Raw genomic sequence first — 26,842 nt, 5'->3', positions numbered from 1 at the left:
CATTTGGGTTCTTTGAGGCATCTGTCATCTGTATTACAAGAAAAGAAGACGTATAAGGACGAAAACATTAACATTCCTCATCCTCCGCTCACCCGCATTTTGGCGCGCTACTTTCTTAGGTTTATAGCACCTCCACTAGTCATTTTATTCTCCACAATCAGAACCGATTAAAAAATGCTAATCTATTCGATACGTGTCACCGAGTCTATTATTCCGTCCTTGTATAAATCAGCTGTTTTGTCTAAGTTATTACGCATTCTTGGCGCGTTAAATTCCAAGCATTAATGTAGTTGGAATAACAATCGGTAGATATAGTTCTCACGAAGGGTTTAATGCACGTAAGTTGCATTTGTTGCCAAACACTTGATCATGATCATCATGATTATAGGAGCCAATATATTGAGGTAGATTTAGGATTTGCTACTTCTGTGATGAAAGAGTCTATAATTTTCTAGCCCTTACCATTCACGTCATCAAACTATGTAGTCATAGCTAGCCAAAGATACATTCCAAAAATTGTGGCTAAGGTTTACTTGGATAGAAATCATCTTTCCGTTTCATGGCTAATTTATCTTGTTAGTTTCTGTTAAGTATAAATATTTTCATATACTGGGAAAAGTGGAATCTCTCAGATAAAATCTCAACTAACCTTCCAAGTGCAAGGTTATGTGCTTACCCCAAGGAACATTTGTTTGAGCCTTATTACAGAAATATAGAGCACAATTCTCACACACGTTGACATATAGTTAAACAAGGAAAAGGCTAGTAACAGCTACTCATGTAATGTATGCAATGTCTAGACATAATAGAGATATAATCACAAGTTACTATAAAGTATAAGTAAGTAGTTTTTCTATATTTAGAAGTAAGGCGATTTATTTATAGGTGAACTGGTGGAAATATTTAAATGGTTATGAGCATGTTATGGGCACACGCATGACCGTGAGTATTATGACCCTTGAAGAAATATGTAGGTACGTTTCAAAGGCATTGCGGTTTTGAAAGAATTTTCGAATTACCTCAAACTTCGGAATTGGTGAAACGACTGATTAACTAACACATTGGAATTCCTGAAATGACTAAAAACTGTACTTATGTACATTGCTATCAAATTATTCACTTGGGAATCGGAGTAAATATACCTTGAGCTAGCTAGGGATTCGTCATCGTGTTTTGTCATCATAGTCGGTTGGCCCATTGTTTCAATTTTTGTTAATTGGACAATTTTTTTGAATCAGGTTTACTTTCATCAATTCTAATAAACTAGATACTCTAAAAATTAATGTATCCTGTCCAATATGTGTCAAGTGGACATATTGGACAGACAGCGTTATTTCAAATTCATGTTTTAAAACCTGTTTTATATTTTTATACAAACTTGCATATTTATCAAATTAAAATTTATTTTATTAATTGCCTTCTGAATATTTATAAGAATGATATATTAAATGTCAATAACTATAAATCATTTATCTCAAAATTAAATTGCCAATAAATTATTATTAGGTATAATGTTGATTTTCTACTCTAATGAGAACATAAAAATACATTACACTTGACAAGTGAACCAGTTCACAGCGGCACGAGATAACTATTCATTAACAAAAAATAATTAAAGAATCCGCAAACAAAGTTTGAGATAAGAAGTTCCTAGTATTACATACTGACCGACAACGTTATAAGATCAAGAGTCACGCCACACAAGATCGCAATAATTGCTGTCCTTTATCTGTCGATAAAAATGTGGCTGGTGACGTCATCGTCGCAGGCGCAACGCAAGATTAACCGGGCGACCAACTAAATATAGAGTGTAAACATGCCTTAAGTGAATCATGTGCGCTCGCTTCAGCTGTAGTAAGTAAACATTTGTGGCATTGAATGTCATGATTGTTCAACTAAAACGCGCCTAGTGTATTTATTGTACTAAAATTTCTATCCAACCCTTGTTTGCGGCGTGCATTCGGAACTTAACCTCCAAAACTTAAGGCATTGTCCGGCACGTAAATAATGCAGGGCCGGTGTGGGTTTGTACGCACCTCGGACGGCGTCGTGTCGGCCCGATCTCGGCAGTAATTCTCGAACCTCGGGGCTGACGACTCGCCTCGCCGCGACCGGTTTCAAGTCACAACTTCTCGATAACTTATCAGCGAATAATTGCATGAAGTCATCGATTAAATTGAGTGCAGCCTAACGTTTGTAACCAGTTTTATTCCTTGTTTGAACAAAATTCTCATTAGAAGTTTGTTAAAGTTCAATGCTAAAGTTTGACAGTGGTGAACTCTACAAGTGTCCGTGAAAAAGTTGTGTGCGATCCGATTGGTCGGTTTGTTTTGTTTTGTTGAGTCGTGTCCGGTAGCAGGATGAATGGAACGCCGGCTAGGAGGCCTAAGAGCGCTTTCTCTGAAATGGTAAGTTTCACTTAAGATTCCCAAAAGTGTTATAGACCTTACTAACCAAATTTTTTTGGTAAAAATATCAGAAATTCCTCTACATTTTTATGTTAGTTAAACATCATTTCGTTAAGTTTTATTTTGTGGACCGTACCAATGAAGGCCGGACTCTTTCCCCGGACAGTCCCTTCCCAGTTCCCCGGCTTCGAAAGGGTTACTTACACTCTATTACACTGATATCTCGCAGTTCTCTTCTCGTCGCGAATTAATTGATCAATAAAATTCATGTACGATACGTGAATGATTTATTGTTTTGTTTACAGTTTGAGTAACTGATGAGTAATGCGTTCTGTTTAACTTTTACATAATTACTATTATGTGTGGTCCAACATATGTTTTAGTTTCAGTAAGTTTATGCTATGTTATCGGTCGGCTATCGGTGATAATCTCTTAGAATATAAACGGCTGTTTATCAATTAGGTCCAATGATAGACTAGGGTATATTAATTATCAATTATTGACAATTAATTTAGTTCGCTGCTGCTTGATTGCTTCGTTAATTTATCAATAACTGAACTGATAATTTAGAATTTATTATTGTATCAACATTTATTTATGTACCTTAAATTCAAACATTGTCATCACTATGTTAACTTAGAAAGCCAGCATAGTAACACAAGATCATGTTCACATGTTTTTTCTTATAACAAATGGTCTACTAGTTTAGTAGATGGCCATGAACCATACGACAGACGTATAAGGGAATGCGCCTTAAAATTCCGAGTATTGTACGAACATAATGGTCTGACTGGCCTAAGACCATTAAGAATAGATTACAAGAACATAGGAAGGAATTAACTGGCTAGGAACCAATTATATTGTTAGCTAGGTAGTACTTTAAAACAAGTTTTAGAAGGAATTACATCTAAGCATTAGATACTTAGAGTAGCTATAAAAAATAGTTATTTAAAGACTGATCACACGTTATATAGAGGTATATAAAATAAATAACAAATATGTTGTTTATTTCAAGATTGTGTAAAAAAACAAACAGGTTGAAAGAACTGGATTTTTGTTTACCACTTTATCTCATAATCATGTGAAATGAACGTGGAGAAAAAATAGCAGCTCTAGACTACAAAAAGACAAAATACCTTTTGACAAACCTAAACTCCTTGCAATATTAAATAAACACCTGGAGGAAGACCAAACAACAGATGGTCTAAACGATGACTTGAATAACAAGAGCACGAATTTTAGAAGGTATGACAAAAGACAGAAAAGAATGCAAGTGGAAAATATATTATGTAGATGATGAAGAAGAATTTTGGCAGAAAGCCGTCATGTTCTACTTTGGAAAATCCAAAGTACAGATGTAAATACCTGCCCTCCTTACTCTCTTACTCTTTTTTCATATAAGAATGTCGTCCATCATGTTAAAAATAATATATTTACACATATCTAGTTATAATACAAAGTGCATTTTGCTTTCTTAAGCATAAGTAGTGGTGGAAGTAAAGAGGCAGTAGCTCATACTGGTATATACTTATATATATAAAACCTTCTAACCTTATGCATATAACCTCAATATACAAGACATGGCTGGTACGAGTAGCTTTCATCTCAGCTTTTCCTCTCTTGAACAACCTTCTTTGGCTTAAAATGTGAAAATATTGCAACATTTGCATTGAGAATCGCACTTTTTTTAAGCCGTCTAGAAATTACATGAAATACAGTCAACCATATGAAACCCGAGTATAGGTATTATTCTCTAAAATAACCCTAATATTTCAGTCAATTCAAAAGTCGTGGTGGCCTAGCGGGTAAAGGACCAACCTCTCAAGTATGAGGGCGCGGGTTCGATCCCAGGTCAGGCAAGTACCAATGCAACTTTTCTAAGTTTGTATGTACTTTCTAAGTATATCTTAGACACCAATGACTGTGTTTCGGATGGCACGTTAAACTGTAGGTCCCGGCTGTCATTGAACATCCTTGGCAGTCGTTACGGGTAGTCAGAAGCCAGTAAGTCTGACACCAGTCTAACCAAGGGGTATCGGGTTGCCCGGGTAACTGGGTTGAGGAGGTCAGATAGGCAGTCGCTCCTTGTAAAGCACTGGTACTCAGCTGAATCCGGTTAGACTGGAAGCCGACCCCAACATAGTTTGGGAAAAGGCTCGGAGGAGGATGATTTCAGTCAATTCAGATAAACGTCCGATTTACGACGTTTCATTCTTACAGCTAGCGTTTCAGAAATGAAAACCTTCAATAGTCTAACTTTATTTGCCACTAATGTTCCTAAAACAACTGATTATCAAAGCTATGTTAAATTGACCCCAATAGGAGTTAAAGGGAATTTGCACTATAAGTATAAATATCACATTTGGCTATTAAAACTCTATCACAATTTCGATTCTTCAAAACAGTCAACTTCATAATATTCTCAATTAGAATTCTACATTTTCATCTCTTGAAGGCCCAACAGTAACATAGGACACATAATAATATTATGATTCAAGATATTACCTTCAAGGGACAAAGGGTTATTATTACAAAGCATTACCTTATAGACATTTACCTTGCGGTGTATTTATAGTTGGGTGAGACGGGAGCGTTGTCATGGTTACCAGTAAATATATTCTGTTGTAATATTGTGCAACTATATTGTTGTTAATAAGTGAGTCAGTGAGATGCAAACTATTTTTTGTATGCTTTTGAATATAACCAAAATTGAAGAGAATCTTTATCTTTTTTAGAACTATATTTAATTGTAAAGATAAAAAAATACACGTGTAATCACTTCTTCGGACGAAAACGTCTAGGAGGACATCATCATCACCATCTAACCTAATTCGTGAGTCATTTGATGATATCCCAGAAAAAGGTCGCGGTGTGGGTGCTGTGGGGGAGAGTTTCTGACTTCTACTGACTTATACCCATTCTTACTCCTTCTAGAGCCTTTCGTATACCAGGACCGCAGCAACTTTTTCGAAAAATCCTTAAAGTAAACGTAAGAATCATAGGCAGGCGAAACATACTGACCTATTCTGTAATTGAATGATAACATAATATCACAATATTTCCCATAAAAAGAATACCACATCGACTAACCCTAACAAAATACCCTTTCTTGTCAATATTATACCTTTCGATAATAAAGCAGTCGCTATTTAGTCTTTCTGTAAGCCACGTTAAGTCCGCATCGGATTTCATAGCCAATGTAAGGGTTATGAGAATATTATCAGGGAATTCCAGGGCTCAGTATCTTATTTTGGAGAATAGGTATCTTTGTATCATGACCTAGTTACCTTTCATCATTTTTATTTTAGGATTTATGTCATCGGAATAGCCGGTGAGACTTGAAGCCAATTACAATTTAGATGGGAAGTGCCCCGGGAGATGATGATGTCTTATGTCATCGGAATAACCCACTGCTGGACAAAGACCTCCCCGAAGTTGGGGAGATTTGCCCATACTCATCGCGTTGGGCATGCGTGTTGGTATGTGCAGTGTGGGATAGTTTTTTGGTTCAGATCGGATGGGAGATGCTGGTGCTGCCGAAGTATTCAAAAAGCCTATTTAACATCCCATTTGGTGCTGTGGTTATACGTCACTATTGGTTTAGAATAGGTGAGGTTGGCAATTGGTTCAGGATGATGTCAATTTGGCCCTTTATACTTGAAGGGATCTGTGAGAAAGTTTCTAAAATCGCACTCAGCGATTCAGCCCGACCCAAGATTGAATACCGTGCTTGCCTACGAGTAGTAGACACGCTATGCGAATACCAGGCCAACGAGGCAGTTTTTTCCCATCTCCTTGAGAGTGTCCTTAATTCCTTATTTGTTTACACTGCAGAACTAAATTGTTGATACTGAGCACTAACGGTTCTGCACATTATTATAATGACTTGTAACCTCTTGGCAGATGGACTGGCCTAAATAGGACGTAATAACCAAAAATGAGCGCATACCTAATAGTTGAATAACATTTAGGAAATATGTTGTGATCCCGTTTAGGTAGCAGTTATAGTATTCATTTGTGTTTTTGTGTCTCTTTACCCCAATTCTTCTGACTGGAATGTTTTCTTAGATTTTTATATTATACAAACACAAGCAAAGCCCACACAGAAAAAAAAACTATTTTTATAAGATGTCAAATGTGTATGACGAAACGCTACCTAATCCAAATCAGCTCTACTCGTAAAATCATAACGTACTATTCCATAATTGAAATCAAATAACAATATGGCGTCAAATTCGAAATTTGAATTGGAAAATGGAATTCGGAGTTGTATTAATAAACGTAGGCGTTCCGATTCACTTGATTATCAAGAATGTATTTTTTACCACAATTATGTGAGTTCCAATCGAGCTGTTAATGAATTAATTGTCGCGGTTTAATTTGTTATTTTTAAACATATCATGTCTTGGTACTAATTAAGCAATTAATTGTGCCATGTGTGAATTACTCGTACGTAGAACGGACCGTGTGGGATGATCCTTGTAAAATGTAGAGCAAAAAGTTCAGTTCGTTTATCAACATGATTTTATTGAAAGTTTCAACGAGCGTAGTGATAATAATGAAATCATAACTTTATCACACGTTTTTCCTAAAAATATTTTTTTTTATGAGACTGTATTTAAAATTGATAAAATAATAGTCTAATCATAATTGGTTAGCACGCTGTATAAATATTCTGCACTCTGCCTTAAAAGGCTAATCGATATCGAATGTTCTAGAAACAAGTTCCTGAGATTACAAAGATGGATGCAAAAACTTAATAGGTTGCTTAACCTATACCTTGGTAGGAAAATAACCAGAGTCTGACTCATGGCTATATTCGGCGAATAACATCCCAATCTATCAATAAGTACTGGCATTTATCCTTATGACTTTGAAAATAAAAGAAGACCTACGAATAAATAGAAGTTTGTAACATTAGGTACAAAGATTTATTTTACACGGGACTTCACGGATTTATACGAACATGTGTAATTAACACTAGGTTTATTTCTTCATTTCATCCAAGTTCTTAAGAAACTATGTTTATAACTTGCCGCTCCGAAGTCCACAAAAGGTAGTCGCGATACTCAAAATGTATGAACAAAACACTATTTTACTTCCATGACCATTCTATGGCTGATTTCTCAGAAGTAAAGTTACTTGAAAAAAGTTCAGCTACACATCTAAACCTTCTGTCACGAACATAATATTATACTCGTTCTAGTATCTTCAAACTTTAAACATCCTTTACAACAAATCTACTTCTAAACCCACTTCCTCCACATCGATCTTGATTTAATTACCACACAACATGCGTAAGAGCATATAAGAGCATAATGCACATTCAATGGCTCCCCTCAGCCGTGACTCCCCTGCATCATGGCAGGTGGGCGGGGCTGATCTTCGATATGCAGTGCTTCTTTATTGCATGGGCTCGTATTATTATTTTCAAGGCTACTTTGGTAGTTTTATGTGTTGCATTGCGTTGATATTGCTTTGTCCAGAACATGATTTGAACCTCTGGTTTCTTGATAAAGCTTTGCTATAAGTATAAAAAAGAAAAAAGAGACTATGACCCTTGAGCTTGTTTCGGCGTTTCTTCTCAGGGATCAGTCAGTTCGGAAATGCCGACCTCAGCGTTCTTAAAATGACGTGTAAACGTGATGTAATGTCCAACTTGCAAAATAAACGATTTCATTTAATTATAAGTTATTTTGGGGGTTTTCTTTTTTAATTTAACATGTACCTAGAAGTTAAACTTTTATAAATTATTTAGAAACTTCTCTTTGACTTCCTATGTCACTTGTGTAGTATGCCATCAGTTTTGGTCTGGCAATGACTAATTTTGATCATGTCTTTAGTCAGATTTCTTTATAGTCAGTGCTATATTTGATCATCCTTGCAATATTATAGGCAATTGTAATAAGTTGTGAAAGAGATTTTAAGTATCTAGAGGCGATTATCGAATGGATACAAACTGCTTTAGACTCAAAGGTAAAACAAGGACTTACGAGAAGCAAACTTGGACGGACGGTCCGATGATTCTACTTACTAAAGGCATGTTTAACAAAATTTCAGTCAAAGACAAAAATACCAAAAAATACCTGTTGAATAACTAATCGATATTGATCAATTTATTCCAAAATAAATGGCCGGCCGACCTTCGTGACTAAACGTCGAAGGTTTAATGACCCCCCTCGTGCTGTTATAAGATTATGTTGTAGACAAGTTTATAACACTACAAGTCTTGTAGTTTTCTTAGTACCTACAACTGTTTTTTGAAGGCTTGGACTTGGAGATGTAACACCGTATTCACTTTTAAGTTGATACCTATTTGTTCAAATGCCAACCTACCCGACTCTATAAAATTTTGCTATTGAAGAAATTTGACAGATTGCTGCAGAATGATGTGCTGTCTGTACTTCTAAACTATTCAATTTCAATTACATGACATACTATATTTTTTACACTGAACTTATTACGTTTACTATTTTACTACGCCAAATATGTACTAGCTATACAAAATCAGACCACTATTATACCTATAGAACTAAAGCATCCTGGAAGTGTCTCAAGCAACTCAGAATGACTCAGCAAAAAAGAATCAAGAACCAACCAGATTATTTAAATATGAAAAAAACAAGAACATTATATAATCATGGGTTCAATAACCCCTGCCTTTGCTAAGTCTAACACTTAAATGTGTAATGGACCAAAAGCAGTATAATTTTTTATACTACTAAGTTTAAATGACCATGTTATACGGTTGGTTTTAGAAGAATGTGCTGGATAAGCTATGTCGCTTCCTGTATCAGATTTCTTTACTACAGCAGTTATCAATGTAAAAAGTGCATAGCGTTTGTAATTTATTCGTTTCCGTATTTGATACGAATTCTTTGATGTAAGTAGGTACTAAGCTTCGTAGGCGCTTTTGACCTGGAGAGATGTTGTACATAGAAAAAGACCATATCTGGACCCGATCCTGCAATATGATCTAAGAATCTCGAACGTCACTTTAAGATATCGGTTGAATGTGTTCAAAGCTGGTGAGTCCAAAAAGAAATTGACATCATCCTAGTGACTAGATCTTTCCAATACAATTCGTCCTTAACTTACACAAGTAACCATAACAAACGCTGGACATAATAAAATCCAGATAATTGACAATGAGCAATGAAATAAAACTGCAGTTAACATAAAATAAATCAAAGCTAATGAGTCTAACGGCACAGTTAATGAGCTGTGTAGTGATGCTACAGCTCAAGTGAAACAAGTACATTATCAGCATCACGGTCATGATCACTAACGGCGTGAGATGACACATCTTCATAAATAAGCTTTAAAGCAGAAATACTTTGACGATTTCTGTGGTGTCAATTTTCTTTTTGCCACTTAGCTTAAAAGCGTACCTAATATGTCAACAATCTTTTCCCGCATTTGGGGAAAGATCCTTGTTGGGGCTATATCACTAGCCAGTCATTCCTCTTTTGCTGAAATTATAAAGGATAAATATCAGTAGGAAGGATATTAACAATCAATTTGTAAACCATATCCGTATTGTAGATTATTTAAATGGCCAATCTCTAGCTGCGTATTGAAGTGATAAAATAACATTTTCATCCCACCATCTCGGAAAGAGTATTTTTACCCTTTGATATCTGAGCGCAAAAGCCGTTTTTATCCTCTAGAGCGGCAAAGTGATTTGAATTTAGAACATCGTGTGCAATACTCCATTTGTGACAATCTTGATAAGACTTTTCAAACAAATACATATTAAACAAATAAAATACTGCTTTAAATAATTATTCAATTAATTCAGTAATTTTTATTATTGTTTTTAAATAGATTTTTGACCTCGTTTAATTTAAAACTGAGTTTTCAAATAAATGAACTTTAATAGGTACTTCTTTTTAATTTGATACTCATATGTGCGCGCCATTTTGTTTTTAAATTTCTTCGATGAGGTGGGATGAAAAGTTACGTGTTGCACTCGAGTGCAAAGATTTTTCACCTTGTGCTCTTTTGATTTGAAATAACTATTGTTATTTGTTATACAAGAGTGCAAAGTTGTTTTTTAACCGCGTGCTCAATTTTTAACGTCGTTTCATTTTTAAAGTGAGTTTTCAAATAAATGAACTTTAATAGGTACATCATTTTAATTTGATACTCGTATGTGCGCGCCATTTTGTTTTTTTTTGCATTTAGTAATTTCCTCGATGAGGTGGGATGAAAAGTTACGTGTTGCACTCGAGTGCAAAGATTTTTCACCTTGTGCTCTTTGATTCCTTTATCGCTCAGGATTCTAATTATTGAAACACTCGCTACGCTCGTGTTTCAATTTTAGAATCCTTCGCTTGCTCGGTCATCAAAATTGAGCCCGCGGTTAAAAAGCAACTTTGCACTCTTGTATAACAAATAACTATTGACATGACAAAAGACGGGAGTTATAAGTTTGACTGCTAGTCTGTTTGTGGCCAGCATCACCTTATACTTAATTAGGTTTTATATGCAGAAAGAAGAACAATAATCTAATTTTAAATATCGAACAAGCCTATCTCATCATAACAATAGAACACTAGGTACTTCTGACATCAGACGATAAGTGGCGACGTCACCAGTCCTCACACGACCTTTCAGACGATTTAAGCGCTTGTACAAATATTGTGAATATATTATTCATGAGTGAGACATGACATGCAAAGGTTATTCAGTACCAGGGATACCTAGAGTAATACAGAGTAGAACATGACCTAACTAATACAACTGCGATAGATACGAAGGTATTTATCACCCTTTAAAAGAGTTTATGAATGGGCTTGGTTATTATAAAAAAATTCACATGAAACTCGTTTAATAATATAGTAAAGATTGAATGATTTCTCTCTACTCTCCTACTGGCAACTATTGCTCGTAGAAACTTTAAGAATATTTATTTTTGTTACTGAGTAGGTATAAACAAATATTTAATAAAATGTGTAATTGCTATTTCCTAAACATTTGCTTTGTCTAATTCGGCAATATGTTTCCTACTTTATTAATATTAATGGCATCATTTTATTAATTAGAACGAGTTTCCTTCCTCCAGTTTTGCATGAGTTGCTCTGAGTAAATTAAATAAATAATGTGAACAGAATTTTTATTACCAAGAAATACAAAACATGCGATATGACTAGAAAAATTTTGCTTATGAGGACAGTAGACAAAAGAGATGAAGAGAAGAGAAGAAAAAAATCAAACGCCGACCCCAGATACAACTGGGATGAGTTCAGGAGGATAGGTACAGCAGTTTAAACATATTCTTAAACAGTATCTATATATCTATATTATTTATCATTATTATGTATTGTTGAAAATAAACAAAAGGCGATAAATAGCCCAAATATTAAAGCAAACGGGATTCCCCAACGGGGTCACGAAATCGGAAAAATTCTATACTTACGTAAGATTTGCTTCTCATATTATACTAAATGTGATAATATTAAACATGCCTACATTATCTTAAAACAACATTTGTCTAAACAAGTCTAGCGGTTCAAAGGCAGATTCTTCTTTATTTGTATTTATAGCGACGATTTTGCGAAAACAACTAATTCTTGTTGTATCGGGTTACGTCATCGGTTTGATGTTTCGTTATTATGTAAGTGTGGACAGAAGATCTACTCCATTTCATCTATAACTAGAGTAAACATGCACTCCTTTGCTTATCTACTTATGCGATAGGACGTCCACTGCCGAATATAGACCTAAAATTATCCATATCAAGCACAATTCCAAAAAGTTTTTTCCTCCTTGGCCCTAAGCAGCAATTTTTTCAAGAGAAATCACCAAATGATCGCTTAAAGTACTCACAGTGCAGCGTGAGGAAGTATAAGACTCTGACTGACTCTTAAAACCCAAAATGTTCCCTCTTAAGCCCTTTATGTACCAGGGCCGCGGGATTTTTCGAAACATCCCGCGGCCCCGGAAAGCTTTGGCCCTGGTGGTCTCACTAATAGTCAAATTGTGGCGTTAGATGTATATGATAATAATGCGGATATGATAAAAACTATTAACAATTCATCCATATACATATAGGTGGAAATGAATGGGCTAGAGCTGGAGAGCTTATAAGTCACCTCTACTTGAAAGTTATCATGACAATGGAGCTTCTGAACTGCACCTACTACATGGTTTTATGTTTAATTTAATACGGGGACGTTCGGTGGTCGCGTAGGAGCCAAGGTTGCGGCTTGTGGTGGGACCGGATGGTGCAACCATGCAGTTTTGAGCTACAATCATGTGAGAAATGGGAGGAGTCATAGGAGAGAGGTATGGAAGGATAGGTGCTTATGGGATGTATGGAGGGTGTGAGTGTTGAATGGCATTTTAATGCTAGCTTGGTACAATGTGTGGGTTTAACCTCGTTTATGAGTTAAGCTAAAAGCACTAGCTGCTTAGAATTTTATCGAAAATTTTGGGGTACGCTTCCACGCTAACTTTATGATGCTGAATACCAGCGTGTTACCAGCAAGTAGGAAACCCTCTTGTAAGCCTTTCTAGCTTCTGACCATCCGTAACGACTGAAAAAGCGGTACAAAAAATGAATGCACTCTTCATTTCTCTAACTTTAACCACGGATAAGTTCATAGGTTTTCAGAGCAGAGCTTAAACTTGGAGTTCAGCTACTGAAAACTGACTAAAGGACTCATTCTTCTCATAAGCCAAAGGCTTCAAACAAACTTCGAACTACTACAGAACGTACAAATATATACACTGCTTCATTTAATTTTATTCGGCATGAGCTACTTGGAGAGAAAATGTGTCTGAACAAGAAATAGTGCACAACACCGCATCGCTGGGTAACTTGAACGGCTTACTGACTCACTACATGTGATATTTATACCTCATAATGTCAAACCGTAAGGTCACACGCAAATACATTCGTTGAAGGCAATGGAGAATTCTTCACCTACTTTTAGAATATCAGCTATGGTATGGTATGGTTTGATCGGTTTTTGTTTCGTTTGATAAGCACGCTGAGCAAATTCGTTAGTTCAAATTCGAAATGGTGTTCATTTTCAGCCTAGTTTGGATATGAGTACGCATGTTTAAGCCATAAGTATTTAGTTGTGTTCTTATAAGAAAAAGGTTTCACACGTGCAATAAAAATAATTAAAAGTACTGAACATACACACTTCTGCAGGCTATATATGTATAATTAAGGCCTTATTTTGAAGAGAAAGTGATTCAACATTTTACAATCTCTAATTTTACCTCTGTTGTCCCGCTGTCAAATTAAAAATATGCATAAAAATATTTTTATAAAGATGACGATACACCATCGTAAACACTGGGTAACCTAACCAACCGTTTATGATAATCATGCCAGCAATATATTAATTGCTTTGCCAATAAATCTTCTTTATTGCGGATCGAATATTGGTGTAAAAAACCGCTTGATTGATTTGGACGTGTTGGCGCATGACAAGTTCGAAAAATGTTCAAACAAATGACGACTATGCAGAACTGCTGACCACAAGAACTTGGTAAGTATCACAACGCACTTTTCCATATACTATTGTTTTTTGAAAGTTACAATACCAATAAAATTGACATCATATTTAATTTATTTAATTCAATTATAATATTGAGATCACTCCCATAATTAGCTGAGACTGGAACTTGTTTACTCAAATCTTATGTGTTTAAATGACATGAACAAAATATGCCGCCATTTTTTGACAAACAATGCTGTGCTTTGATGTAGCTTTCTGTCATTCCATTTAACAATGTCTAATTGAAGGTGCTATTTTGTTTCACCAAACAGAGTTCAGTATTTCCCGGATTTTCGAATAGGAATTTCTCCCTAATACTGGAAATCAAAACCCGATAGAATCAATGCTCGAATCTGTTTGCCAATACGAGGAATATTCTGGTAGTAATGAATGAATCCTGTGTATTCCATGTAAATTCATAGATGCACTGTATTGTTTCCTAGAAATGTTGGAACACAAAAAGCGTGCATAGATTAGTTGTATGGCGTATCTAGGTATAACTTGATTGTGTCAGAGCTACAATATATCATGAAAATCGCAATTGAATTGACTGCGTACGTTCGAGTCCATACCTCATACAGAGTTAGAAATACTACCACATTTGGTACATAAAAGTAGTAGATGATTTCAAGTGAAGGCCATTTATTTTCATAGTTTTTCATACTAACTGTAGACAAGTTTGTTCACAGTCTTGTTGAGATAATTTATAATGGAAGAATACCTACACCAGCAGCCAGAAATCAAGATTGGTACCAATTCGATGACAATCGGCTCCTATTTGTAACATAGATCTCATACAAACACTTATTGGTAACAAAATATGAACTTGGCTGGCTACCCCTACCTAACTCTAAAAACTATCGTCACATCCAAAGCAAACAGAGTGAAAACCAACCCAGTAATTATAATTAATAATTGATAACTAGCAAAGGAAACCAGTCTCTATGAACAGCACGGCAGCTTTCTATACCAGGGGATTACTTTCACCATAGACTCATGGGTAATGCAAACTTCTATTATTAGGTGCCTGATGGCAGTGAACTTGAAATGGCATGATCGATTTTTAGTCCATGGTCAATCTTTTTTTGGTAGAAAATTCTTCATAAATGAAAATTATAAAAAATATGAGATGTGAATGATGTAGTTAATTGAACACACTGATCTAAACTTTTTTAGTTATTAAATCGTATTATTGTGAATAATCAATTATTTCTGTTTTTGAATGTGAGAATGACATTGTGTCTTTTTTCACGACATTTAAGCAGGTTATGGAGCTACTTTCATCGTACTTTTATTGTTTTTTTTGAAAGACATGTTCACTATTTTTTTATATCAAGACGTATGATTATATTATTTATTTATTTTTAATATAAAATTCCCCGCTCTATTTCACACAAACAAAACTTTTTAAAGGCTAGCAGCGTCAATTTGAATTACGCAACGTGCAGTAGCGGTTTAACACCATAATTTAAAAATTAATTTAATAACATCATCACAAAAATAATGTTCCGGTGAATGTACACAAGATGATCCTTGTAAATCCACTAGCGTATAACGAAGAATCTGATAAAACGCATCCGCCATGTTTTTCAACGATTTCCACCGCTTAAAAAAGGTGGAATCTTTTAAAAGTGGTTCAATCTGGTTATGTGTACAGTTGGCGGAATTACAGTTTCACGCAAAATATTCGCTTTAACGTTCTTTTTTATTTAAAAAGTCATGGAATGTTGATGTGGATTTTTAACATTTATAATTTTGGTGGATTCGAAGTTCTATATTGACCTAAGTGCTTTTCAGTCCAAGTTGAAGTTTCAATCCCGAAAATGATGCCTATATGTAAATACTAGCTTTCCGCCCGCGGCTTCGCCCGCGTGGAATTCGGTTCACCCCTCCCGCTGTGGGTTAGCAGCGGTGAGGGAGTGTCAGACTCTTACTGACTAAAATCGTCGTGTTCCGTCCTAGGCCTTTTATATACCAGGGCCGCGGTACCTCTTTCGAACAACCCGCAGCCGCGGCTGGCCCTGGCGCTACTGGGCCCCACTGATTTCAAAACACGTTAAGACTAATTCGCGGCGAACCTTAACACCATCAACCTTATCGCCATCTATCGAGCTATCGGGAAGCTCGCGATTGAACAATGAGCTACAGGTTAAAGCGCGAGATATCATTGCACTTCTTACGTATCTTAAAAAAAAACAACGTCACCACGTTTTAAAAAGCTATCATTCCACTTCTTACGTATTTTAAAAACACATCGTTACCACGTTTTAAAAACACCCAGCGCCATCTATCGCATACCTCAAGAACTAAATAACTTAACTAATACTTATACCAATTAGTAATTCGTTGAATTATAGTTATTTCAGGATAAGTAGATGTAAAAAAAACAGTTAAGACGATAAAACAAATTGTACGTCATCCCTCGGGAATTCCTCATTTTCGAGGATTCATTATCGTATCATTTAGCTTCTAAATTTATATGTTCATATTCGTTTGCAATATATAAGTAGATGTAAAAAAAACAGTTTAGACGATTAAACAAATTGTACATCATCCCTCGGGAATTCCTCATTTTCGGGGATTCATTATCGTATCATTTAGCTTCTAAATTTACATGTTTATATTCGTTTGCAATATATTACCTTGTTTTAAACGACACACAGCGCCATCTACAATCCATCCATCAAGCAAACAATATTTTTGTTTTCCCTCGGGAATATCTATTTTTTTCGGGATAAAAAGTACCCTATTATTTAATCCGGACTTTTAACTTTACGTCTGCAAAATTTCAAAGCAATCGGTTCAGTAGTTACGGCGTGAAAGCGGAACAAACAAACAAACAAACAAACAAACAAACAAACTCACTTTCCGATTTATAATATTAGTAAGGATGTAAAAAAAAAAACAGTTTAGACGATTAAACAAATTGTACATCATCCCTCGGGAATTCCTCATTTTCGGGGATTCATTATCGTATCATTTAGCTTCTAAATTTACATGTTTATATTCGTTTGCAATATATTACCTTGTTTTAAACGACACACAGCGCCATCTACAATCCATCCATCAAGCAAACAATATTTTTGTTTTCCCTCGGGAATATCTATTTTTTTCGGGATAAAAAGTACCCTATTATTTAATCCGGACTTTTAACTTTACGTCTGCAAAATTTCAAAGCAATCGGTTCAGTAGTTACGGCGTGAAAGCGGAACAAACAAACAAACAAACAAACAAACAAACAAACTCACTTTCCGATTTATAATATTAGTAAGGATTGCTAAACCAAAATCCAAAAGACCCTATTTAATAATGCCAATACTTATCCAATCCTTCCTCTACTAAAAGCCAAAAAAATACTTCTAGAAAATAGTTACTTCACATGTTTTGGCTAAACCCTGCACTGCAGTTTTGGTCCACCGCACCGCGGCGCGCGTATCGCTCGCGGTGTCAATCCGGTTCCGTCAAAGTGGTCCGGTTTCAAATCGGCCGGATCACCGGACGGCTTTCCAATGGATGCAGTGACTAGTGATGCGAAATAGTTGGGATGTGCCTACTGTATTTATTTGCTAGGGTTTTGTTTGAGTTAGTTTAGTTATACATAGAAATAAATGTGTTTTAACCCTTGTCTTCCTGTCTATCAAGACGCGATGTTTTTGGGTAAGACCTTTACTGTAAGGTGAAGATTTTACTCATAACTAATATTATTGTAAATGCGAAAGTAAATTAGTTTATTACACCTTATCTGGCTGAAGCGGAGTCGTAATTTGGCATAAAGATAGATGGCACGAGAAACCATGAGGCAGGTGGCGGATAACCAGATTTCAAGTGTGGAGATGGGGAAAACCAAATCTTTATGCGTCAAGTTGTCCTCGAAATGTACACCAAGTCGTTGGTAATAACAAAATTCTAAACCTAACCTACTATAACAGAATACAATATCTCATCAGGGCTAAATCTGCCTCCATTTAAATCTACTCAAGACATATTTGCAAAGGATTAGTTTTCCAGTAATACCATTGATAGCCCATATAGGCACCATAGCCCTTTCAATTAGGACTCCTATAGATATGGCCCAAACATGGTTGTCCAGACTATGAATATTGCTTGTACCGTAAAAGGTGACCGAGGTTTCAAATGGATATCAATTTCTATAGATTGCAACAGTTTGTCATTGATTTGCTTACTAGATCTAGATCTTTTAATGTTCTTATACTAAATAAAGGTGCTATTTACTTCAGGGCTTCTTCTATATAAGAAGTAGGTCAGTGAAATAAATAGTTCTAGGTATGGCAATACTTAGGAACATTACTAAAAAATGCTTTTTTATATGCACGGTAATTATTGCCTGTGTAGGTAGCTATTGGAATGTAATTTATTTACTGCATATAATTTGTTTATAAAAACATCTGACAAGCTATGTTTGTACACTCGCCGGACACAAAAAGTAGCACCTAAAAAGAACGAAGCACGAAAATATTTTTCAAAAATAGAACATTAAATCAAAACAGCTTTATCACACTGTAAGCACCAAACCACTTCAAAAAGTTCGTCTATCAGCAAATTAAACAAAACAACATCTCAAGCATGACTTAATCCTTATTTGTCGTGAGAATTACATCGGCCACGGCTATCTGCGTACGGAACGCATCAATCAACAATCACACATACACAACCGATGTATCTTGAACCGCGGCCATATTGAGAACTACATTACAAAGTGCATTAGTCAAAGAAGATTGGATCGCCGTTGACAAGCAGCGACGGTATGACGTGTCAAGTTAAACTGGTCAATGATTTGTTTACTAATTTGCTACGCTGCTCAATGGTGTGCAGTTTAAGCTCTTTCAGATGGATGTGTTATCGCCGCTGCGATGTGCTAAGAATTATTTGATTGAAGTGTAGCTTTTGGTGAATAGAAAAACTGGTAACTTAAATTTTAAGCTGATTGTTTTCGGATTGCGTCCTTATTGTCAAGAATTCCACTTATCAACAAGATAAGTAGAAAAGGTGACTACTATAAAACTCGATACGAAAGCGCAGCATAACTATAAATATCTCCAGCTTCTTTATCAATTCGTAGGTTCTTCAACGTTACTGATCTTACACATTTTCTTTTCCGTCCTGCTATCTAAGTACACCTCTTACTGCACATCTATGCCATCCTGCTGTCTTGATACTAGCAAAACTACTTTTACTGCACACAGCAGTAGCCCTTTGATTAGATAAACAGCCACCGATCGTCCACTACCGTCCGCGCGAATATTACCACGCAATCTGAGAGCACCTTTATTTTATCTGTAAATAAATGGGAATGAGTTTCAATACTGTGACGTTCCGACTGTATGCTTGTGTGCTACTGAGCTAGATCATAAGTGTTGACTGAGGTAGATTGTCGGTTCTGATAAGGCATCTCTAGTCTTTGAAACCGATCATTGTACATTTTATACGGCACATGCTATGACATAACTTTTGTAGTAGATAGGTTAGATAATTAAATCAGGCAAGATAAATAAAAAAATAGATCTTCAAGTTTCTTTTTTGTGAACTTCATTTACTTTGTTCAAAGTTGTTCATCATACAAATGCCATCTAATTATTTAAAAAATACTGGTAAAGCGAATGTTTTACTTGATCGTCATAGCAATAAAATTATAAGCACTATTCTCAGTACATTAACACTTTTGTGCACCATTTAACACAAAATCCCTCATAATTTTATACAAGAATTGTGCAACATTAATGCATTATTACCGGACATACGGCGGTCGGTCGAAAAACAAAAATAATTTAGATCGAGGCTATTTTATGTATGGTCGTTGTGGTCTGTGGTCAGTTGAAGGCCCATCTGTGGTACATCGGCGCAGTTTGCAACCACCAAGCAGATAATATATTTAAGTGCTCCATTTATTTTCCACAAGCTGTTGCAAAATTGCATTTTGAACTAGTAAGGAGAAAGAAAAAATGTGCTCTTTTTTTGGCAATCAAGTGTATAATATATGTCATAATTAGCGCTAGGTAAAAAAACATATTACTTTAGGGCTAAATAGATTCTTAATATTAAATAATTTTTGAGCCAACATCAAAATACTTAACATTTTCCAAAAGTAACCCCTTTATTTTTAAGAAGAAGATACGATTTTAACACCTTCTAGGGATAATTTCTTCCCTTACCCGAATAAAGCTGACACACATTTGGCTTAAATCTGATGCAATGATACCAAGTTTGTCAACAGGTAACCTAGCAACACTATCGAATGTCACGTCACTATCCCACTATGTCACGTCTATGCAATTGACGTGTGGACAGAGATAATCTATATCGATGAGGGCACCTCACTAATGTACTGGATTAGGCACTTCGAGTGCACTTTGGTAGACTTATCTCTGTTTATTTCAGTAGGCTGATAAAAATAATATACCGACGGAATAATATACTTGCAAAATATCTTACTCGCTGTTCCCTGTGGTTCTACCTGCCTCCTGAGGGTACTATTTCCCACATCAATATAAAAAGTCAATCTCTATCTGAGTAGCAAAATTTATCTTCCAATTTGTCAAATAGTTATACCATTCTGAAGACGGCCTTTTGACCCGTCAAAAGACGCATGCGTAGTAGCTTTGTTCGTACCCAACTTCAGAGCAGCAATGGTATTTAACGAGCACTGTAATTGAATAATTCCTCATGAAAAACATGCATCATGAAACCCAATTAAAAATAGGTAATCAAATAATACAAACTTTTATCACTCGTTTTGGGAGTAAAGTTAGTGTTTCCATACCCAATTTAGTACCTAGTTTCAGAACAACTTTTCTGACCTTGTCGGGTGAAAAAGTTAGGCACATGCAAAAAATTTTTTTGTGCTCAGCCGGAGAAGTTTGACAGGCAGTGTAAAGGGTGAGTGCCACCCATAAAGTAAATAACCATTAGAGAGCGCACTCGCCAATTTCTTCTAAGAACACGACTCACCACTGCGGGCGGGGGGACGCCGCATAATCCGCGGCTACTATTGGTCAGTTCAAGGTCGCTACTAAAGGATCGTACTGATCGTAGCCTTATAGTACGCGCAAAATCACTAACTTTTGGCGAGCGTCGGGGCACTGTATGCGCAGTCAAGTGGTTTTATAGTCTTTGGTGCCACCAAACAAGGTAACTCATTTTGGTAATTTAGGCTCCTGTGTACTGAAACTAAATTAATAAATTTTAGTGCTCTGCCATTTTACCATAACATAACGCTGATGAGTTTCTTTGCTTGAACGGACTCTCTCAGGAACTCCTAGTCAGATTTGAAAACAAAGTTCTATGTTAGATAGGCCATTTATCAAAGAAGGCTGTAGGATACACCTTATACAGGTCCGATTTTAAACATTCTCTCAGTGTTGTATAGCCCGTTTATCAAAGAAGGCTATAGGCAACTATTTATTTACACAAAAATGGCATTACCTATACGTATAAAAATATCTACAAGGACATATAAATCCACATTTACCAACTCCTCCTGACCCAATTAAGCCATCTACCGTACTACAAAAGTTGTCTAAGAAGTTCCCACTAGTTCTGCTGAAACTATGCTTAGGCTAGATTTCGCACTGTGAATAGGTGACCTGATTACAGGTATTGTGGACAGGTGTCTATGTTTTAATACGTCAGCATTTTCTGGCACTTCTAGAAGCGGAGTGGTCTAAAATGATATTGCATGTCCTACTAAAGTTTAAAACTATTAACTGTAGATATGTGATGCCACAATTGAATTAAATATGTTCTTTCAAAAGTAATCAGTAAAAGAATCCATCATAAATTGATTTGCCTATTGTAGCAAAAAAGTTGAATAGATTATATAGATAGGTTCACAAATTATTATCCATTGTTTTAACTTAAACCACGTATAATTTTGGTAGCACAGTACCTAAATACATGTAGTAAATATATTTAAATTAACTTTGAAAAAATATTTAATTAATACACATTAATTAGTGTTAAGTGATACTCGACAAGGCTACGGGTTTATGATACGGATGAAATTAGCAGAAATTCGCTTAAAATTTTTGAGGCGTAAAGTGTATGCTTCCTATGTTTTTTTCCGGTAGGTAATTAGTGAAATTAAGTTATTTTTTTATAGATTCTGAAGTTACAATACCTATAGTTTTCAGTTGGTGGGAAGGACGTTGAATAATTTCCCATGCTATGAAAGAGATAGGAGGGTTTCATTCATTCAATTTATTACTAAAATAGGCAAAGGAAAAGTCTGAAACAACTGTTCGTATTAACTATTAACCATAACTTGAATTAATATATTGATGACTTAACACCTAAGCAATTTAGTATTTAAGCTATTGTTTCCTCATAATTAATAATGTTGGGACACTCGGTCGTCAGTTATGATTCTTTCACAGTTAAAATATAAACATCTGAATTGAGATCGTCCTTTTGTGAGGTCAATCAAAAATTTCTGAATCGATTAAAAAGCACAAAAAAATGTCCTTCTAAACATACACTGTGGATTTAGATCTTAAAGACAAACAAAATAAGACCGTTCATCAGTTACACCATTTTAGACTATAAGAAAACCCCAGCAAGGTTTGGAAAAAGCTAGGCAAATGATATAAATGTCATAGTAAACATCTTCGGTAAAAACTCATCACCGCATTTTATAACGTTCAAGGATATGATGTACGTCCCCACAAGTGTCGCTTATGGCTAACCATGGCGGTATGATGGTCGTAAATTTTATATAACCCATCGGATGTGCAAGGCTTATTGTTATGAATGCAGTTGATAGTTTAATGTTCGAGAGGATAATGGAAACATCTTCATCGTTGTGTTGAAATAGATGTTATTTTCAAGGTTATTAGTAAGTCGGACTCATTTTAGCAGAGAGAAGTAAGTCGCATTTACAGGCTGAAGAGAACTGTCATATGCATGACAGTTCTCTTCAGCCTGTAAATGCAATTTTTCATACAGCCATGCGGCTGTAACAACAACGTGGTCTGGAGAGATGAAAAATTGCATTGTCATTTACAAAAGACATTGCACCCGCAGCCAAAGTCAAATAGGCCTATGGAAGCTCTTTCGAAACGTCAAACTAGTTGCAGCGGAAAGGGGTCATTTGTTGATTTTCTACAAAAAAGTGCAAAGGAGGCAAAAGCATCCTCAAATACAATACATGTCCTTTAAAAAGGTCATAAAAAGACTTCAGGCGGTAAACTGGTTTATGATTAACAGCTGATTGTAACGCTCTGTTTAACGCGGATTCTCCTTGAGGCTGACGTAATTTCGTAAAAACATATTAAAGATGATATTCATCTACTTTGTCGGTTTTTTGATAACATCAACAATCAAGTGCGTGGAATACTACTTGTCGGGAGTTTTGGATGTGGATGACATAGGAGGTCCTTTTGAGAACAAAAGGGTTAGTAATAATACTTCATCTTCATCTCGATACAACTGATTTTTTTTTAGATTTCAATTACATTTACTTGGTACTCAGCTGCATCCGGTTAGATTGGAAGCAGACCTCAACATAGCTAGAAAAAAGGCTCGGAAGATGAAGATGCATTACATTTACTTGATACAGTTAAGCACCTAGTCTAGAGTCTTCCCAGACATATTTTTTTTTTGACCGATCGAAGTCAATATCGACCATTTTAAAATGGGTACTAATATGAATGTATGTATGTACCTACCTGATAAAATATACCTAGCTACACAATTCACTTTACCCTCCTGTGCAAAGAAGCGTGATATAATGTCAAGTCTTCACATCTTGTTTTCTCGAAAATCGGTGGTGACCCATCCTAAATGTGATGTTAATTGAACCGTGCGTATTCATGGCGTCAACCCAGAGACGGTCGTTCCCACACCTAGGTATATAAGTATGTAGAAACTTATTTTTGGACGACCAGCGTCAGTTGTTCAGGTCAGGTTCATATTAAAAATTTACTTGCGTTACACTTACTACTACTTACTTCAAAATAGATAAGTACTACAAAATAGATGCTATGTTCAAAATAGATACTACCTACAAATAAAACTAGAGCAAAGATGAACTCTGTAAAGGGCAAAACCAAATAAAACCTTAGAACTCGTCTGAGCTGAAATTACGTAGCATATTTTGAATGCTGTAGTAGGGTGCATCATTTCAGCTTAGAAAGGCTATATACATATGAACATTAATAAAAAAGTAATGTAAATTTTTCTCGATCTCGATTCTAAAGATGTCATGTTATTCGATATCTCGTAGTCTCGATTTATAGTTCGCAATCGATGCGTGAAGACTCGCTGCACATACCATTGTTAATTAATTAATAATTGCTCATTCGAATTGAGCAGAACAATACTCTATGGTTTTATTAAGTCTATTGTTAATTTAATAAGCGTAATTACATGGATATGTATATAATATAATATACATATCCATTTTAGATTCATATTGATGAAGTTTTGTCTCAGCCACAGATTTTTGCAGTGTTCCTAAAGACTGGCACGAAGGGCTCAAGAAGAAAAATGGTGGGTTTTAGTCAGTAAAAGTCTGACACTCCCACACGCTGCACCCAGCGCTTAAACGGGTCATACGATGATTTGCGACCAAACATTTTTTGAATTATTTCTCAAAACTCTTTATCATTATAAAAACAACTTAACAACAATATTATGATAATACCTCCATCAAACCTTAGTGTTACCCTCTGGGACTACCCTAAGCTTATCGATCATGACCTAATCGTATCGTCCGTAAAACGATAATATCGATACCTATCATAATATCCGATACCGTTTACCGTGGCTTAGGTGAGCTCGTTGTTAATTAAGTTTATGTTCTTTACTTGATGCTGCAAATTGTTGGGAGCTTAGCTTCGCGTTAACATGTCCATGCATAAAGAAAAGTCCAAAGTCCAAAAATTGTTGAACTACAATATTTTGTTTTCAATTTTAGGATATATAGAAACACCGCATCTGCTTACCTATACTTCTTTCATGCTGTGGACTATATCCATTTGATTTAACATAGACCTACGTTAGCTTGAGTTTCGATTGGCACCTAGTTTACCTACAGCTATTCTTACCTACTTATCCCAAATAACTTCAAAATAGTTACCTATGTTTCATTAAACCATGGCCCATAAAAGCATATCATCAATATTTGGATATGCTTAGCTTCGAGATACCTAATACAAAATAAACACCCATAACCAAATACAGTCGCCTTCAAAACTCATTCCGATCATCAGCTAAGCCAAACAACTTTGCACACGATCACATTTTCGATTCCCATTTAAAATTCTCTGGTCATAAAGGAAATTTGGCGAGAAGCAAATGTAGCTGAGTGTACATGAGTGTCTGTATGACGATATGCAATATTTCCGGAGCAACGTCCAATGTGCTGAAGGACGAAGATTGGAAAGGTCCGCAAATGGAATTGCTAGGGTAATAGCAAATGTCCTTACCCGGCTGCTGTAAAACATGTTGATGCTTATAAGCATCCATAGATATTTGTGTTTCAACTAAGAGTTAGAGAAAAACATATTGCATAGTGTTATGTTAATATTGTCTCCCACGGTTTCGGTTTGCGGGGGAACTTCTGCCCCGCATAAAATATAGCCTATATTACTCGCGAATAGAAAAATTAAAATTCACAGTTAGAAAGCTGCATTCTAAAAGTGATTTTTTTAAATCGGTGCGGTACTTTTGGAACCTTTAAGGTACAAAAAAAATATTCATTTTCATTATACTATTGAAGAGTATAGATTAATCTGTCAACTTTAGGTGACTGAATTAAAAATATACATGAGTAACCTTGTATCACCAAAGAATATCTGTGACATAAACCTAATGACTCAATGTTTGTTATAAAAAAGATATCGATATAGCTCTTCAATAAGTAGGCTCGTTGAGCATCTGGTTAAATAAATGCGGTAACAATTGTGTGTTGGCGTAATTCTGTGTGCCACAGGAGTTTAAAAAACAAGCATTCAGCCAAAAATACTACTTCATGTATATAAAATACACCATGATGTTAATATCCTAGAAGAGATCGCTCTTGGCGATAAGACCGCCCATCATGTCATCTATGTAGTTCTACTTTAATTAGTTCGAAGATCAATTTTTTTTTTAATGTACTCAATATTGTGCCAAACTGAGCAAGAAGCGAAAACTGTAATCGTCCTTAAAAACGTAAACAACGTTAACCTTTCTAATTACCGTAGTTCTTTTTTATTAACTTTTCCGACATTTTTGATAACTAGCCACTTAACTAAACGGCTACTTATCCAAAATGCCTGCGACATTATGATGACTTCATATCCCCAAATCATACAAAAAGCTTTACGTATGTAGGTGTAAGTACATAATGTTACATTATATGTTTTACTGCTCTGAAGGCCAATGACACGCAAATATTGAATCGTAATGAATTACCCATATTGGATGAAAAAGGTCGTATGTGTTATATGGACGCAAGTGCAGTAATGACGTTATTATTACATAAATTCATTCTTGATGTTGATTTCAAAAATCTCTGAATCTTTTGTGGGACTCTGCAGTTAAATCTAGGACCTTGCGCTAAGCAAATAGAATCCTTTGTCAACTATACATGAGCTATGTACAGATTTTCATCAAATTATTAACTTGTGGTTCCAAATTGTTTCTAAATGGGATCCATTTTGAAATTGTCAAACTGGTAGCTGACTTTTCTTGCTTTTCAGCCTGCAAAAACCTATTTGAAATGAAAACTTTTGACTCTGAATCAATCACCATTTTCATCTATCCTACAGCAGATGCAGCAATGCAGTAACACTTAAAGTGATTCAATAAAATGACGATATTTCCTAAACTCCATCGATGTTGGTGTTAAGTGCTATAAGTTAGGATAAGCTACGTACGCAGAGCTGGCACATTGCCATAACGAGGGCTGGGGTTTTAAAA

The 26,842-nt window shown here is 35.6% G+C and overlaps 1 protein-coding gene across 1 annotated transcript in view; it reads left to right on the top strand.

Annotated features, from left to right (window-relative positions):
- Positions 1-2,084: 2,084 nt before the first annotated feature.
- Lmpt (Limpet) overlaps positions 2,085-26,842 on the top strand; it is a 173,721-nt gene continuing 148,963 nt past the window's right edge. The window contains exon 1 of the mRNA XM_021332292.3: positions 2,085-2,408. Coding sequence (XP_021187967.1) covers positions 2,361-2,408 — 48 coding nt within the window. The 5' untranslated portion in view covers positions 2,085-2,360. The remainder of the gene's footprint in view (positions 2,409-26,842) is intronic.

This window comes from Helicoverpa armigera, chromosome 4 (assembly GCF_030705265.1).
Source record: "Helicoverpa armigera isolate CAAS_96S chromosome 4, ASM3070526v1, whole genome shotgun sequence".
NCBI lineage: Eukaryota > Metazoa > Arthropoda > Insecta > Lepidoptera > Noctuidae > Helicoverpa > Helicoverpa armigera.
Note: the sequence above shows the minus strand (reverse complement) of the source record. Positions and strands in the feature narration are given on the sequence as shown.